Source organism: Diaphorina citri, unplaced genomic scaffold (assembly GCF_000475195.1).
Source record: "Diaphorina citri unplaced genomic scaffold, Diaci psyllid genome assembly version 1.1 scaffold1404, whole genome shotgun sequence".
In the NCBI taxonomy this organism is placed as follows: domain Eukaryota; kingdom Metazoa; phylum Arthropoda; class Insecta; order Hemiptera; family Psyllidae; genus Diaphorina; species Diaphorina citri.
This window is the reverse complement of record NW_007378830.1, coordinates 51,507-70,085: the sequence shown is the minus strand read 5'-3', so window position 1 is coordinate 70,085 and position 18,579 is coordinate 51,507. Positions and strand designations below refer to the sequence as shown.

At 38.8% G+C, this 18,579-nt stretch overlaps 1 protein-coding gene across 1 annotated transcript; it reads right to left on the bottom strand.

Annotated features, from left to right (window-relative positions):
* Positions 1-2,160: 2,160 nt before the first annotated feature.
* On the bottom strand, positions 2,161-11,753 carry LOC103515719 (general transcription factor IIF subunit 1). Its single transcript, XM_017446783.2, has 10 exons — positions 11,543-11,753; positions 11,023-11,084; positions 10,550-10,681; positions 9,971-10,105; positions 9,337-9,507; positions 8,620-8,823; positions 7,870-8,046; positions 6,963-7,249; positions 3,263-3,458; positions 2,161-2,513 (listed from the first exon to the last, which is right to left on the bottom strand). The coding sequence occupies exons 1-10, from the start codon at positions 11,564-11,566 to the stop codon at positions 2,306-2,308; spliced, it is 1,596 nt and encodes a 531-aa protein (XP_017302272.1). The 5' UTR covers positions 11,567-11,753; the 3' UTR covers positions 2,161-2,305.
* Between the last annotated feature and the right edge of the window lie 6,826 nt (positions 11,754-18,579).

The following is an 18,579-nucleotide window of genomic DNA, read 5'->3' as shown; positions in this document are numbered from 1 at the left end:
ACACTGAGGTCTGGGCAAATCCAATTTTCATAGCAGGCCTATCCCATAGTGTTTCATCAGATGGGCAACAAGAGACAAAATACTTCCCATTTAGGGTCAACAACCCACCACTAGAAGATCAGAAAATAACTCATTGAAATATTACCAATCGGAATACCCACACGAGTGCATTTTTTTTTTTTGTCAACCCTGGGAATCGAACCCGAGACCTTCAACACGGCAAGCATGCGCGTTGCCACTAAACCTCCGACATTTTTAACACTACGCGTATTTTCTTATCGCAATTTTCATGATGGTAGTGGTGGAAAATAGGGAATTTGAACATTGTCTTGCACCATACCATTACCACCCGAAAATTACAATATACAAAAGGGAAAGAGAGGGCAAAGGGACTTCTCCGTCCTATCCCAGCAGGATAAACAAAAAAGGTATTCTCACCTTCAGCTTTCTCCTTCTCTCCCGTCGTCTTCTCGTCCTTCGCCTCCTTGCTGTCTTTCGCCTCTTTCGCTTTCGTCTTCTTATCCTTGGTTTTTGGAAAGAGAGGGCAAAGGGACTTCTCCGTCCTATCCCAGCAGGATAAACAAAAAAGGTATTCTCACCTTCAGCTTTCTCCTTCTCTCCTGTCGCCTTCTCGTCCTTCGTCTCCTTGCTGTCTTTCGCCTCCTTCCCTTTCGTCTTCTTATCCTTGGTTTTCTTCTTCTTTTTCTCCTTCTTCTCTTCTTTTTCCTTTTCTTCCTTCTCCTCGTCCTCCGGTTCACTTTTCTTTTCCTCTTCTTCATCTTCGTCCTCATCATCTTCATCGTCAGAGTTGAGAAGTTTACGAAGAGCTTTCTCCTCGGTCACACCGGACAGGTTGAATGCACCCGTTCCCGACGGAACACGGAAGTTAAGCAACGTCGAGCGTGGTTGGGCAATGAATTGAAGGGAATAACTGAAAGTATTAAACGGACAGGGTTGGATATAATTACCAATCTTAAAACCAAATTGGAATAAAATTGAAGAGATGGTGAAAACCATGGGATACTAGATAGGTAGGTACATAAATACCTACCTAACTCGTGCTCTGCACTCTGATGCTTTGGACTTCTTAGGATGGGTTTTTTCCCTACAGTAAAATTAGATGTAAAGGTATCATCTACCTATCTGAATACTGTGCTCTAATGTAGAGAAGTTCTAGAAGAAGTTCTGAAACCTGACGCTCTAAAACGTACAACATTTTAGTGAGTGAGCAATGGGAAATTTCTCTCGCACCCCAAACATTATTTCTCTCCCCTCGTACAGCAACAATTATATTACAAAACATAAATGTTAAAGCTAATATGTCATTGTTTGGGACATAGTACTTATTTGGGACAGTACTTGATTGTTTGAAAAAGTGTTTTATATTGCTTTGTTGCTACTTTGGTTGTTAGCAATGCAGGTTTCAACAATTGGATCTTTGGATCCTCCATCTTTTTTTTTTTTTTCTTCTTCTTCTTCTTCTTCTTCTTCTTCTTTGAAGAGGTTTGACAGAGGGAACTGTAACTGCTATGGTCTTATCATCCCAAAATCAAAGAGAGAAGGAAGACAGGATAGGAGGAAGTCAGCCATTCCTAGAACAAACATTATCCCATTAGAATAAAATCCGCCCCGGGGGGGAATCAAACCCGTGGCCTAGCACTTACAAGGCAGATGCACTACCAACTAAGCTAACTAGGCTGGCTTCCTTCATCTTAATAGCAAATTTACTAGCTAAACAAATCACTTACTTTTTGCCAGTTTTCCCTCCTGATTTGAGAATCCAGGGTTGATCTTCAGGCTTGTATTTCTTGGCAATTATACCATACTTCTTTCAGCATGAAGGTTCCCACCCGACTCCCACCCTCGGCACCTAACTTTGGTAGATCAACTTCGGTAGGAGGAGTCAAATTCTGAGTCAAGAGTGGGGGAAATTTCTCCTACGCATGCGCTAGAACTTTGAGCTTTTCATTCGATTCTATTTCAGCAATGTAGGAGAATGTTTCCCCTAGCATTGAGACTCCTCCCATTTCTAAACTCCGAAGTTGTGCTACCAAAGATAGGGTCCGAGGGTGGGAGTCGGGTGGGAACCTTCATGCTGAACAGGTCTGGGAAGCTTAAACAAACCTCTCGTATTTTTTTTTCTCTGATATTTTCCCCCAATATTTCTGTTTGACTTTTTTCTTTACTATTTTTTTCTACTTTTTATGGATATGAAGAATATTTTTTCGAGTTCGATTCTCGAAAATATTGTAAACAGTTAGCTTGTAAATTACGACATCCCTTTCAAGGAATGGTCCATCGATCTCTAGGATGGTTTCAGCGACAGGTACATCTTATTCTTGATGGTTTGCTTGGTAGGGTTGATTCTTTTCAATATACTTGTCATAACTGTGACTAGCTGCTCGGAACTGAGGTTGGTTTTGGGTCGTTTGAATTTCTGCAGGAGTTCGGTGGCGGTCATGGGTTTCCGAATCAGATATCTTCGCACTGCCTCCTCCGATATACCCGAGTCACTGAAACAAAAAATATGTACAATGTTATTGGACTGAGGATTTTTTTTTTTTTTTTTTTCTTTTTTAGTGAGTGAGTGCGTGAGTAAATGTGTGTGACTGATGAAGTTCATAATGATCATGCATTACCTTACCTACCTACTTGTAATTTGTAATATTATTATTTATGTAAAAACCTAGGGTTGAATTTATGCCCATAGTTAAGGATGATTTTTTGTAGAATGCAAGCTATTGTAAATATTAGGAAATAAAGTTAATTTATTTATGAAATCATTATGTACTATCGTTTTTATTATTTAATTTGGTATTATTGTCAAGATAGTCAAATGAGGGAATCCAGGGTTTTTACTTCATTCTATTGTACGAGTATAAATGGTATCAGAGTACCTATTACTGGAGTGGTTCCTGTAGTCTGTACGATTGCAATAATGAAGGTAATATGTACCACAACTTAGACATGTACTCGAACCCACGTAAGTGTGACGATGGTACGTATTGACTTAAAAGTCAGTGAAACTGGAGTTTAGTTCAATGAAAGCCGTTATAAAAAGAAGAAGGCTAGAGAGAGAAAGAGATGGGTATCTTATCGTCTCGAAATTGAAGATAATTTTGAAAAAGAGTACAAGATAGGAAAAAGCCAGCCGTTCCGAGAACGAACCTTATCTGTTTAGGACAAAGTTCGCCCCGGCCGGGAATCAAATCCACAAAGACTTTCCTTAACTTTAAATAAAAGAACAGAAAATTAAACTTACTTGAAATTGATTGGATCTAGTCTTGCTTTCTTGGCCGGATTTTCCTGAGATGATGAAGCTGCCGCTATGGCACGTTTAGCATTACTGTTGGTCTCTGCACTGTTGGTGTCGGCTGGTTTACCATTAGATTTGCTAGGATTAGACTTCTTCTTGCCTTCGTCATCAGAACTGTCGCTGCTCACAGAGCTTGGAGATTCTGAAATCAAAGTGGAGAAATTTGGAATCAAAATTTACATCCTGTGAGGGAAAAATTAGTGTTTCGCCGCAGTTTACATTTCCCAGCAATGAAACAACTGCTATATTAAGGTGTGTACAAACACAGTCGACCGGCCGTCGATCAATGTTGTCGAGGCAGTATGGACGATTTCGGTCGACTATGTGTGGACACACCCTTAGACTCATGTCATAGCAGGCCTATCCCATAGTGTTTCATCAGATGGGCAACAAGAGACAAAATACTTCCCATTTAGGGTCAACAACCCAACACTAGAAGATCAGAAAATAACTCATTGAAATATTTCCAATCGGAATACCCACACGAGTACACGACTCATGTCATAGCAGGCCTATCCCATAGTGTTTCATCAGATGGGCAACAAGAGACAAAATACTTCCCATTTAGGGTCAACAACCCACCACTAGAAGATCAGAAAATAACTCATTGAAATATTACCAATCGGAATACCCACACGAGTGCATTTTTTTTTTTTGTCAACCCTGGGAATCGAACCCGAGACCTTCAACACGGCAAGCATGCGCGTTGCCACTAAACCTCCGACATTTTTAACACTACGCGTATTTTCTTATCGCAATTTTCATGATGGTAGTGGTGGAAAATAGGGAATTTGAACATTGTCTTGCACCATACCATTACCACCCGAAAATTACAATATACAAAAGGGAAAGAGAGGGCAAAGGGACTTCTCCGTCCTATCCCAGCAGGATAAACAAAAAAGGTATTCTCACCTTCAGCTTTCTCCTTCTCTCCTGTCGCCTTCTCGTCCTTCGTCTCCTTGCTGTCTTTCGCCTCCTTCCCTTTCGTCTTCTTATCCTTGGTTTTCTTCTTCTTTTTCTCCTTCTTCTCTTCTTTTTCCTTTTCTTCCTTCTCCTCGTCCTCCGGTTCACTTTTCTTTTCCTCTTCTTCATCTTCGTCCTCATCATCTTCATCGTCAGAGTTGAGAAGTTTACGAAGAGCTTTCTCCTCGGTCACACCGGACAGTTCCTTGCGAGCTTTCTCTTCGTGATCCGACACACTGGAAACAAACAAACAAGATAGTCAAGAATAGTAAATTTATAAATAACTAGATTTTTTTGTACCTACCACAGATCACAGTATCACACAGATGAACATTGAAGAAATGAGGGAGGAAGGAACAACTTAAACAAGGATGAACTACATAACTGTAAACTTTACCCTTGAAGTAGATAAGACCTTGTAAAGGAACTTTCCAGTCTCATATCTATTTTGGATAAAATCCACCCCGGGCGGAAATCGACCCCACGACCTGGCGCTTACAGACGCTCTACCCTCCAAGATACCTAGGCTGGCACTACTATGCTTAGCAGGTAGAATAGAATATACCTTGTTTATCCCGCTCTAATGAGACTAAAAAGTCCAAACAAGGTCTCGTGTATTTTATGGTAGGTACTCACTCTTCTGAAGAGTCGGATATGTAGTCCAGCTCTCTTCCCTCTTCATCTCCATCATCGCTCTCTTCGAATGCACTTTCATCACTCCCCTTCTTCTTTTTCTTGCTCAAATTCTTTTTGGCTTGCTCCTTCTTCTTTTTCTTTTTCTTCTTTTCGTCATCCTCGTCGTCTTCGTCTTTCCTGGGGAGAAACAGGAGAGAAACACAGAATAAATACAAAGTGCACGAATTTAATAAAAGAAGTCATGCATTTCATCCGATTTTTTTTTCGAATGTCCTTGCAAGTAGGCAAAGTAGGTAATTTAAATGAGAGTGTTCCCACTTACGCACGAAACGATTTTTTTTCTTTTTTTCCCGAAAGACAAGTGGGAACCGGCCTTAAATCCACACTGGCGCACCTCGCCACCACCATAGCTCTAATACGGGTAAGATAAGGGCGTAAACCTAGGTAATGATCCGTCATCCCATCGTATTATGTTCTCGAAGCTCTGGTACCATAAAATCCATAGATCATTGGTCAATCCCTGAAAGAATTGGTGTTGGTTTACTCCTGAGGGACAGCCTCCTTGTAGGCAATGTACCTAATTTAAAAGTGTGTTCTCACTACGCACGACACGATTTTTTTTTTATTATTATTATTATTATTATTTTTTTTAATGACAACTTTAGTGGGAACGGGCCTTTAGCAGTTATAAAGTGATGTTAATAAACTCACTTGGAGAAAATTTTACAGAGAAATCTATAAATCAACTCACTTTCCATCTCCATCCTCGTCCGATGACTCATCCACATCCGAATCCATCCACTCGTCCATGTCGGAGATTTTCAGGTCCTTCTCCTTCTTCCCTTTCTTCTTCGTTCCTTTCTTCAGTTCTCCTTCTTCCTCTGGCTCTCCCTCTTCCGTGTTCTTCAGCCGCTTTTGTAACATGAGCGAGAAGTAGTTCATCACTTTGTTCCGTCTAATAATAAATGGAAAGGAAACAATGGTCAAAAGTGAAATAATAATTTTTGCACCGCTAACTCACCTGCCGATAACCGAAACGCAAGACGTAAGTTGACCAAAACATGCGCAGAAACGAGTTTTCGTCAAATAACGTTAAAGAGTTCAAACTCTAAATTTAATTGCAAAAATTCGCTAATAAGTAGGATAAACGAAATCAAAATCAATTAATGAAAAACATGGGTCTCCTTGAAGTTCACTATGAATGCTATGATGCTAGCTAGGTGTAATATTGTAGTCAGACCTTGTTGATTGTCTGGTAATACCAACAGCTAATGATGGCTATTTAAGACTGGGTTCAGTCTCGTGAGGGCAATCGAGGATCTGGTTTCCAAAAAGCATAATAATACATGACCTTGGTGATTAAAGGTTTCGGTTCCCCTTCCTAACTTTCTTTATTTATTATTTTTAATTGGCTGACAATGTAGCCAAGTGCACAGTACTGGTGTGCTGAAATGCATTGCGCATTGCATACCTAAATTTTTGAAGGCTTTTTATATGTATTTACAGAAGGGACACGTTTAGTGGAGATGTCAGATTTTCAAATAGGGTATTCCCACAAGTTGGTGGTTGGTGGAGATGCCAAAATTCTCAATCATCCATCAATAAAATTAGCATTTGGGAACAGGGTTTATAATAATTAGGTAATAATTATGAGCTCATTCTAGATTCATGGATTATTACTGTCTTATTAATAAAATTACTTAGTTGTAAGCAGATAGAACGAGTAGGTACCTATGACTTTAAATAATAACCCGTGACAAGAAAATAAGTAGTAGTGCATTTTTTTTTTTTGTCAACCCTGGGAATCGAACCCGAGACCTTCAACACGGCAAGCATGCGCGTTGCCACTAAACCTCCGACATTTTTAACACTACGCGTATTTTCTTATCGCAATTTTCATGATGGTAGTGGTGGAAAATAGGGAATTTGAACATTGTCTTGCACCATACCATTACCACCCGAAAATTACAATATACAAAAGGGAAAGAGAGGGCAAAGGGACTTCTCCGTCCTATCCCAGCAGGATAAACAAAAAAGGTATTCTCACCTTCAGCTTTCTCCTTCTCTCCTGTCGCCTTCTCGTCCTTCGTCTCCTTGCTGTCTTTCGCCTCCTTCCCTTTCGTCTTCTTATCCTTGGTTTTCTTCTTCTTTTTCTCCTTCTTCTCTTCTTTTTCCTTTTCTTCCTTCTCCTCGTCCTCCGGTTCACTTTTCTTTTCCTCTTCTTCATCTTCGTCCTCATCATCTTCATCGTCAGAGTTGAGAAGTTTACGAAGAGCTTTCTCCTCGGTCACACCGGACAGTTCCTTGCGAGCTTTCTCTTCGTGATCCGACACACTGGAAACAAACAAACAAGATAGTCAAGAATAGTAAATTTATAAGAAACTAGATTTTTTTGTACCTACCACAGATCACAGTCTCACACAGATGAACATTGAAGAAATGAGGGAGGAAGGAACAACTTAAACAAGGATTAACTATATAACTGTAAATTTTACCCTTGAAGTAGATAGCACCGGACAGTTCCTTGCGAGCTTTCTCTTCGTGATCCGACACACTGGAAACAAACAAACAAGATAGTCAAGAATAGTAAATTTATAAATAACTAGATTTTTTTGTACCTACCACAGATCACAGTATCACACAGATGAACATTGAAGAAATGAGGGAGGAAGGAACAACTTAAACAAGGATGAACTACATAACTGTAAACTTTACCCTTGAAGTAGATAAGACCTTGTAAAGGAACTTTCCAGTCTCATATCTATTTTGGATAAAATCCACCCCGGGCGGAAATCGACCCCACGACCTGGCGCTTACAGACGCTCTACCCTCCAAGATACCTAGGCTGGCACTACTATGCTTAGCAGGTAGAATAGAATATACCTTGTTTATCCCGCTCTAATGAGACTAAAAAGTCCAAACAAGGTCTCGTGTATTTTATGGTAGGTACTCACTCTTCTGAAGAGTCGGATATGTAGTCCAGCTCTCTTCCCTCTTCATCTCCATCATCGCTCTCTTCGAATGCACTTTCATCACTCCCCTTCTTCTTTTTCTTGCTCAAATTCTTTTTGGCTTGCTCCTTCTTCTTTTTCTTTTTCTTCTTTTCGTCATCCTCGTCGTCTTCGTCTTTCCTGGGGAGAAACAGGAGAGAAACACAGAATAAATACAAAGTGCACGAATTTAATAAAAGAAGTCGTGCATTTCATCCGATTTTTTTTCGAATGTCCTTGTAAGTAGGCAAAGTAGGTAATTTAAATGAGAGTGTTCCCACTTACGCACGAAACGATTTTTTTTCTTTTTTTCCCGAAAGACAAGTGGGAACCGGCCTTAAATCCACACTGGCGCACCTCGCCACCACCATAGCTCTAATACGGGTAAGATAAGGGCGTAAACCTAGGTAATGATCCGTCATCCCATCGTATTATGTTCTCGAAGCTCTGGTACCATAAAATCCATAGATCATTGGTCAATCCCTGAAAGAATTGGTGTTGGTTTACTCCTGAGGGACAGCCTCCTTGTAGGCAATGTACCTAATTTAAAAGTGTGTTCTCACTACGCACGACACGATTTTTTTTTTATTATTATTATTATTATTATTTTTTTTAATGACAACTTTAGTGGGAACGGGCCTTTAGCAGTTATAAAGTGATGTTAATAAACTCACTTGGAGAAAATTTTACAGAGAAATCTATAAATCAACTCACTTTCCATCTCCATCCTCGTCCGATGACTCATCCACATCCGAATCCATCCACTCGTCCATGTCGGAGATTTTCAGGTCCTTCTCCTTCTTCCCTTTCTTCTTCGTTCCTTTCTTCAGTTCTCCTTCTTCCTCTGGCTCTCCCTCTTCCGTGTTCTTCAGCCGCTTTTGTAACATGAGCGAGAAGTAGTTCATCACTTTGTTCCGTCTAATAATAAATGAAAAGGAAACAATGGTAAGAAGTGAAATGATAATTTTTGCACCCCTAACTTACCTGACGATAACCGAAAGGTAAGACGTAAGTTGACCAAAACATGCGCAGAAACGAGTTTTCGTCAAATAACGTTAAAGAGTTCAAACTCTAAATTTGGTTGCAAACTCGCTAATAAGTGGGACACAATCAAAGAGAAAGATTAATGAAAAACATGGGTCTCCTTAAAGTTCACTATTAATACTATGATGGAAGTTAGGGCCCACAACATTTAGCTGTAATATTGTAGTCAGGCCCTGGTGCTTGTCTGGTAATACCAACTAATGATGGCTATTTAAGACTGGGTTCAGTCTCGTGAGGGCAATCGAGGATCTGGTTTCCAAAAAGCATAATAATTAATAATACATGACCTTGGTGATCAAAGGTTTTCGTTCCCCTTCCTAACTTTCTTTACTCATTATATTGGATTGGCTGACAATGTGCCTATGAAGGAAATCACCAGATCTTTACCTGCCAAACTCTTCTTCCGCCTCCTCAGCAGACAAATGCTTGTATCTCTGTATAGGCTGAAAGTTGTACCATTCAGTCAGTGGGAAAGCCTCTAAAGCACCATCTTTTCCATGAGTGAAAACATAGTAGGCAGCATTCTCCCCCACACCACCTTCCCGCACTCCTTTGAATCTGAAAGAAGAGAAGGTTTTTATATTACAAAACATAAATGTTAAAGCTAATATGTCATTGTTTGGGACATAGTACTTATTTGGGACAGTACTTGATTGTTTGAAAAAAGTGTTTTATATTGCTTTGTTGCTACTTTGGTTGTTAGCAATGCAGGTTTCAACAATTGGATCTTTGGATTCTTCATCTTTTTTTTTTTTTTCTTCTTCTTTTTTGAAGAGGTTTGACAGAAGGAACTGTAACTGCTATGGTCTTATCATCCCAAAATCGAAGAGAGAAGGAAGACAGGATAGGAGGAAGTCAGCCGTTCCGAGAACGAACATTATCCCATCAGAATAAAATCTGCCCCGGGCGGGAATCAAACCCGTGGCCTAGCACTTACAAGGCAGACGCACTACCAACTAAGCTAACTAGGCTGGCTTCCTTCATCTTAATAGCAAATTTACTAGCTAAACAAATCACTTACTTTTTGCCAGTTTTCCCTCCTGATTTGAGAATCCAGGGTTGATCTTCAGGCTTGTATTTCTTGGCAATTATACCATACTTCTTTCTTCTGGCTTCATCCTTAGCTTCTCGGCCAAATTCACTGCCTGCACCAAATCTGAAAAATGAGAAGGAATGTTAAATGTGGGAGACCCAGTGGGGTTGACAAAATTGAACATAATATGTAATTGCTTGATTCTACATATGACTTGCTGTTGTAGAGCCACCTTGGGCTCATGAGGAAAATAAAACAATCCAGCCTTCAGTCATCACCAAAAAATTTGATTTCTCGGCCAAATTCACTGCCTGCACCAAATCTGAAAAATGAGAAGGAATGTTAAATGTGGGAGACCCAGTGGGGTTGACAAAATTGAGCATAGGTATGTAATTGCTTGATTCTACATATGACTCGCTGTTGTAGGGCCAACTCAGCCTCATGAGGAAAAATAAAACAATCCAGCCTTCAGTCATCACCAAAAAATTTGACGCCACAAAGAGATTGCAATCAAATATTGATTTAAAATTTTAGAAAAATGAAAACAAAACCTCAAATCACACTTACTTGGGCATTTCCTCTTCTACTTTGATGTCTCTCAGGTTGTTTTCTCTTTCCAGTTTGACCTGTGACCATTTTGTGAAATCCACATTGAGAACTCCATTGAATCTCATAACATGATACTTCTTATTCGTATCCCTGAAAAAAATTACCATGGAAAGTGTTAAATTTGAGGTCATTGTCCTAGTCCTAGCATACTCTTGTTCTAAAAAGATGTGACTTGTAGAGGAAAAAGTAAGAGCTAAAATGAGCCTAATCCCATTCAAATTGATACAAATGAAGATTTTTTTTTTCCACAAACCATGTCACAATGTGGAAACTGGAGAATGCCTATGGACATAACCCCAATTTACTGTCCACTGGCATTAATATTGTGCCTGCACAAATCGGCTTGAACATAGGGACTTGCTGTATGTTTAGAGTAGGTACCTACCTACATGACTTTCTAGTAGAAACCAAGAGTTATAATTGGCACTTACTTGGGGACTTTGATGGAATATTCCTGGACAGAAGCACCGGGCTGTTGTGCTGTTGGAGCCAACTGAAGAAAAAGAGATCAATTATTCAATATTGGTTGATATTGATATACAACATGAAAATCACCTAATGATAATTATAAGACTTACTCCCAGGTCTAGTCATGTTACCACTGAAAGCTTGAGGAATGTTCATGCTATCGCCCAACATCCTCTGAGGTAATACCATGAAATTGTAGATTCCAGCCTGAAAGAGGTCTATGGGGGGGAGGGGGGGGCATTGCTGTCATTGCACATACCTAAATTTTCTTGGAGAGTCAAAGAAAGTAGAGAAATTGAGTAAAAATTGAATAGAGTTGAAAAACCTCTTTCAGAACTTTGGCCAGATTTTTTTTTTCTTTTTCCAAATCTTTAGATGTAAGATTCAATCTACAATACGTCATTGCCCCCTGACTGTATAGCAGACTGACATTTCCTTGAATTGATATAAAAAAAAGGAAAGTTAGGTAGACTGGGCACTTACCGATGAGCCAGCAGTGGAGTTCATTGCAATATGCTTTAGTGTGATTTTACCCGTGTCGACGTTTTCATGAGATGTTCATGTACACTGAAAATAACTTGAGATTTACTTTCATTTATCTATTATCTGCGAAATTAAAATGAAACAGGCAAAAAACGTCCACAAGTTTCCTTTCTTTCAAGTTTTTTTCTCTGAACACCGCACTCACCGCAGACAAAAAATTTCAATAAATTTTAAAATTAAGCGCCATTTGTAAAAACAAGGAGCGTTGCCAAGTGCAGCAATGTTGGTACTGAAATGCATTGCGCATTGCATACCTAAATTTTTGAAGGCTTTTTACATGTATTTACAGAACGGACCCGTTTAGTGGAGATGTCAGATTTTCAAATAAAATAGGGTATTCCCACAAGTTGGTGGTTGGTGGAAATGCCAAAATTCCCAATCATCCATCAATTAGCATTTGGGAACAGGGTTTATAATAATTAGGTAATAATTATGAGCTCATTCTAGATTCATAGATTATTACTGTCTTATTAATAAAATTACTTAGTTGTAAGCAGATAGAACGAGTAGGTATGACTTTAAATAATAACCCGTGACAAGAAAATAAGTAGTTAGGTAGGTAGGTACCAATGCCAAGTTTTAATAATTTCTACTGGGCCATGTTGAATGCACCCGTTCCCGACGGAACACGGAAGTTAAGCAACGTCGAGCGTGGTTGGGCAATGAATTGAAGGGAATAACTGAAAGTAAACGGACAGGGTTGGATATAATTACCAATCTTAAAACAAAATTGGAATAAAATTGAAGAGATGATGAAAACCATGGGATACTAGGTAGGTAGGTACATAAATACCTACCTAACTCGTGCTCTGCACTCTGATGCTGTGGGCTTCTTAGGATGGGTTTTTCCCCTACAGTAAAATTAGATGTAAAGGTATCATCTACCTATCTGAGTACTGTGCTCTAATGTAGAGAAGTTCTAGAAGGAGTTCTGAAACCTGACGCTCTAAAACGTACAACATTTTAGTGAGTGAGCAATGGGAAATTTCTCTCGCACCCCAAACATTATCTCTCTCCCCTCGTACAGCAACAACGTACAACATTTTAGTGAGTGAGCAATGGGAAATTTCTCTCGCACCCCAAACATTATTTCTCTCCCCTCGTACAGCAACAAAAAAAGCTGGCCTCCTTTTATAACCCCTCCCCATTTGTCGAGATACCGCCTTCCAATTTTTCATCGCTCTCTCGGAAGCGAGATCTCAAAAACAAACATACATGATGCCTCTCTCTGTCCCATGAACCAAAACGCCGGCGCCAAAGATATTTGGCGACTGACTTATGTTTGAAATGCTTTTGATGAAATTTTTATCTCAAAAAATTTCCGTCGAATAAAAAAAATTCGGTTCAACTTTCTTGTCTCAGTTTTTTCTTGCTGATAAATTTAAAACTCCGGTGTAAATCTGTCTGTACTGGGTTCTTTTCATTGTAAATTTTCAATTTTAAAATTCGAAAACTAATAAAAAGTCGTACAAGTTTCGGAATATCGTTTAGTTTTTGTTCACTTGCTATCGATAGTTTCACAAACGTTCTTTTTGAAACCATTAGGTTATCTAGTTGTTTGTGCCTTTAGTAACGTGAGTAGGTGCAATCAGGTATACCTGCTTGTAAGCAAAATTTTCCCAAGACATTATCAAGCAAAAGTTCTTTTTGGAAAAGGCAAGAAACGGACCGTTAATTTGCAATAGGTAACCTCTCAAAAGTTTTCTGATTTTGTTGTACCGCCAATACAAGACGTTGAGCCGTTAGGTACACATCACTTCATCAAGTCACAAAGACCCTGCGGCCTCAAAATCAGACAGACCATCACTCCTGATGAAAAGGTAGGACAATAATGTTGGTAAAATACCTACCTATGGTAACAGCTGACCTAACAGCATTTTACTGTCACCTATGTACTTGTACCTATCTTTAATATGTTCCTAGGTACTGTCTATTCTTTTAAACCACTGGCCTAGTTTCGGACGATGACCTATACTGCTTATTTCGGGATGCACTCAGCCTCGTGAGGACAGTTCAAATGGTACAGTTCAATCTCTTTTTACAGTTCAAAGGGGTTTCCACTTGTCCCTCCAATGCCAGAGGTTTATGCAGTTTAGAACCTCCTGGAAAAGTTGGGAAATCCCTTCAATAAATAATGAAATAAAAAAAAAAAAAGAAGAAGAAGAAGAGGAAAATCAATTACCTACCTACGAACCTGACAAGGTTTGTCAAATTTTAAAGAACTTATGAGTCACAGGATTACACGAATGAATATTAATTTACCATTAGCAAAATGTTGCCTCTCTACCCCTCAGCAGTCAGCAGGTGCCTTTCCTTTGCTATCTGCTTGTAGGAATGGGATGTCACTGATCCAGGGGTTGTTTCATACAGAAATTATATGCATGTATTTGCTCATAGGAATACTAATTTTATTTCATTTAATGGTTTTTCTATTCCGAAAATTCATTTTGTCTTCTGAATTAATAACATCCGTGACTAAGTTTACTCAAAGCAGCTTTTAAATTTGACTAAGTATGTTTAATGGTTCAACATCTAAACGTCGCATTTTATATCTCCTGGAAAAAGAATTAAGGATTGGAAGTCAAATTAAAAGGGTTAACTACATATTAATCAAATCAAATTGTCAGGATCACAGGCATCATGAAGCAAGTATTGCTAATTTTAGACTGACAGATCAGATCGCTCTATTAAAATTTTCCCCTTGTTCTTCTTTTTTCTTTAAGATGTGACCAAACATATAGGCCGTCGATCGACGTCGTCGATTCACATGGATCGTCGGCCGTCGTCTATGTGTGGACACACCTTTATACAAGTACCACTCTGTAGAAAATAGTAGGGATTTACAGTTTACGATCAAGTGATCACCCAGATTTTATACTACTGTTTAGTGTTTTAGGGTGCGACCCCCTGTTGATAATTTATGCAAGTACTAGGTAGGTACTTACCTACTTGTTATTTGGGTGTTTGAGTTCCTTTAGAAATTCGTAGATTCCGGATATGTGTGTCCGTAGAGCAATTAACCCCTGGAATGGGTCCCCTAGGATACTACAAGATAGGGTGGACACACTTTCCATAATAACCGTCTCCGTTGGGGTTAATGGAGTGATGACACCTTAATTGGCGACCTGAACTTCCTTTCTGGGGGGTTCTTAATAGCTTTGTGAAGAGACACATTGAAAAATTGGGAACATTTATGTGAGCTATGGATAGGTATTTATTTCACTATTTCAATTTCTTTATACATAATATCTATAAATTTTATCATTTTAGCTCAAACATTTTACGAGTTATTTACCAAGTTCTAGTTCTAGAACTGTGGATACCTACCAGGTACCTATAAATAATTTGACCCCAAATAAAAGTATACTTCAGTTCTATTCTTAAGGGAGGAAAATTAGAGTGCTATTCCTAGAAGTGTTTGATGAAAGTTGACATAAAGAGGTAGCAAAGATAATCTCTTCTCATTGTATTATACTGTTATACGCGTTATACCTATTCTTACCTAGGTTATTTTCAAAATTGAAAAACTTCTACTCTCACAATAAAAAACACTCACCGCTGAAGACTTCGTGGCAACCCGGTGTGATCTAATTTAAAATTCAATCCTGACAACTCCAGCCAGACAGTGGAAAGTAGGGGGAAGGGGGCTATATGAAAAATAATAAGACCGAGGTTTTTTTCTAAGAAAAAGGGCAGAAGGAGGATAGGAGAAAAAAAGTTGAAAGAAAAATCAGTTCAATCTGTTGCCAGGAAAGTGAAATATGATGGGTAGGGGGAGGGTGCACAATATTGTGATCTGGGGGGAAAGCAAGGCCCGACAGCCCGACACTTTGAGCTTTCAGACTGTCCTGTCCTAACGTCCTCAATTTTATAGTTTATCCTCATGCGACTAGCATAGCCCTTGAATATGGGTATTCCAGATCTTATCTTAAAAATACAAAAAGGTTTATTAGATGAATAAATTAATAGTTCCATAATTAGGTATCTAGGTAGGTACATACTTGAATCTATGACCTCCTGTTCTGACCACTGAGAGAGAGAGAGAGAGAGAGAGAGAGAGATAGAGAGAGAGGAGAGAGGGAAATGGGGAAGAATAAGAGTAAAGATGACAAAAGAAAATACGTGGAAATGGAAATCGATGATCGATGGCTTTCCAACTCTCACACTTTGTAGCTTTGTACTGGGAGATCGATCTGACTTTCCTATAAGTTCATTTCTAAATGCCTTTCCAAAATATTGCTTTCTAAAATGTCTAGTTCCTAGAGTTCCTCCCTTGCCACTTATTCACCAGTAATAGAACCTAGTCGTGTGTCAAGGTCATTAGTATTTATTTAGATCCAAAATGAAATGCCCCCTCCCCTCCCCACACGACTTTACCACACTACTAATCTAATCAACTTTTCTCAAAAGAATTTCTCTCACAACAAATCTCACTCTCACTTTCTTTTCAAAAGAAATTTCTCACATCAGCAATAGTGAAATTACTCCCTTCTACAATGTCTACACACTTGGAGGCGTTATGAAAGTAAAACTAGGCCGATGTTTATTATTTATGAGGTTTTCTAGAGAAAGGGAGAGGGGGACTAGAGATCCTGGAGTTGTAAACCATCCCACAGGATGACGCGTGTTATAAAACCGTATGCTAGCGGTCTCATATTAAAAACTTTAAAAAGCCAAAACACAGCTCAAATGTCATTACATGACCCGTGTTAAAAGCTCACTTAATCTCACTCCGCCCGCCCCACTACCTCGGATTACACCATAGATACGCCTTTTTGTGCGATTTTTTTCGGTAGGTAGCCTTTTTGAAATATAAATTCAGGGCAGTGAGATGAAATGGCAAAAATGGGGAGAGTACAGGTGCTTCTGTTGTTATTGTTTTGGAAAAGTTATAGATGAAAGAAAGGGAGGGAGGGGATGGTATATTTCTTTGTTATCTGGACAAAACACTATGGGGTAATCCTTATCGTCAAAATAAACAGAACGTTCGTGTTGACAGGTTGACATTACACCTACAAGGATAATGAAAATTTGTGTTAGATTTAACATAGCCAGCTTAGGTATCTAGATAGATAGTATACTTCACTTCGTATCCATAAAATAGGTGGTAATAGTGATAAAGGAAAAGCATAAAGAGTGCGATTTTTCGAAGCATTTATGTAGAAAACATTTTCTGTGTCTAGAAAAATCAACATTTTATGTCCACGGACTACAACTGACTGTATGACTATGAATTGACATCTTGGTATTTATAATAAGATTAAAAAAAGGATTTTGAATTCTGGACTCAATAAAGTCTGGTTTTCCTGGGGGCGAAAATTGACTTTTCATTATGAATAAGTTAACTCCCAAATAAATCTGAAAGTATCAAATATCCATCAGTCTTTGTTTGGAAAAATCTTTTGTGTGTCGGAAAAGTTAGTCCGCTGTTCAAATCTGGAACGTGATCCATTTTCATCAAAACTGCAGGAGGTGTCAGGGATGAAAATTCAAATGAATGTAGATTTTGACACCTACCTCCTACTTGTATTATTCCAAATATTCGGAGGATTGAGTAACTATAAGGTATCTAAAGGTAGGTATATGTAACGTACTTTTACCTCACGTCCTTTTTTAGTAGATGTACCAAATGTTATAAAAGCTTTTAATTAAACATACCTATCCAGTTTTTTTCTCCATTGACTTTGAACTAATGCCATTTCGTTCCCACTATTATCAGTAGTACCTGCATACTCAAAGGTATGTTTGTGCCTACTTGCAGGTAGGCTTGAGAACGTAGGTATAATCATCCATTATTAGGGAGACTCGGGAAAAAAAATCTGCACCCCTTCATTTCAACAATTTAGAAAGCACACGAAAGCACCCTTTCCTACAATAGGAGTGAAAAAAATAGCTACACAAACACATTACACATACGGAAAGTATAAAAAGTATAAAAAAAAAAGAGGCAAAGAGTTACAAAATTGAAACATTGTTTTTTATTGGGTAAACTAGAATTTAATGATAGGTGATTTTCTACGGAAATGCTCGCTTATCTGGTGTAATATTTCACGTTTTGGAGAAGGGGTAATCTGAAGTTGGTTTCATAAAAAATAACAACTTTTTATGTCGCTCACATTTTTGATGTTTCATCGTGTTTTCTATCCACAAAGTGGTGTGACACGTGACCATAAAAGGAGGAACTTTTTCATTCCAAGAATATGGTTAAGGTTTTTCTATGAATTATCCAATTTTATTCTTTAGGACTACAAAGTGTACGAAGTTACAGACCCATTAATGGTTGTTCCTATACCTGCTGTACGAAAGCAGGACGATGACTATACTGTGTCAGTGTGTCTGTGCCGTTAAGTTCCTCTTCTGAAAAGTGCCTTCGATTTTAGGCTTCAAGTTCAGTGAAATTTGAGCCTTTACTTTTAATATCTTCTACCAATATTTTAATTTTCTCGTCTAAATGTCTCAAGATCTACTCAAAAGTACCCATACCCTATTTGTCTATTTCCAGATAACAGAGACCAGTCAGTATGCCCAACATGAAGGAGTGCGGCAGCTGTGGCCGTCCAATCACGGATCGCTATTTGTTACGTGTGGCCGATATTTCCTATCATGAGAACTGCGTGGCCTGTGTTGAGTGTGGACATAGCTTGGCCCATTCCTGCTTCACTAGGGAGAATAAGCTGTACTGCCGCTCGGACTATGATAGGTAAGAACTGATTCAGACCGTCTGACCTGCTTCTCTTGGTAAATGGTAAGGACTAGCCTGTCTCAGCTGTCTTTCTGAATGGTTCCGAACTCAGTTTGAGGTTTTTTATTCTGGAAATGTATATCTATTATCGACATAGAACAGGTAGGTACTACTGTATCTAAACACGTTTTCAATGAGACTAGGGAATTGGAGTTTTTTTCTAATTTTTCGGTAGGTAGTTAATCTTTTTGATTTGCATCCACTCTCCCTTAATGGGTGCTGAATATTGATTAGA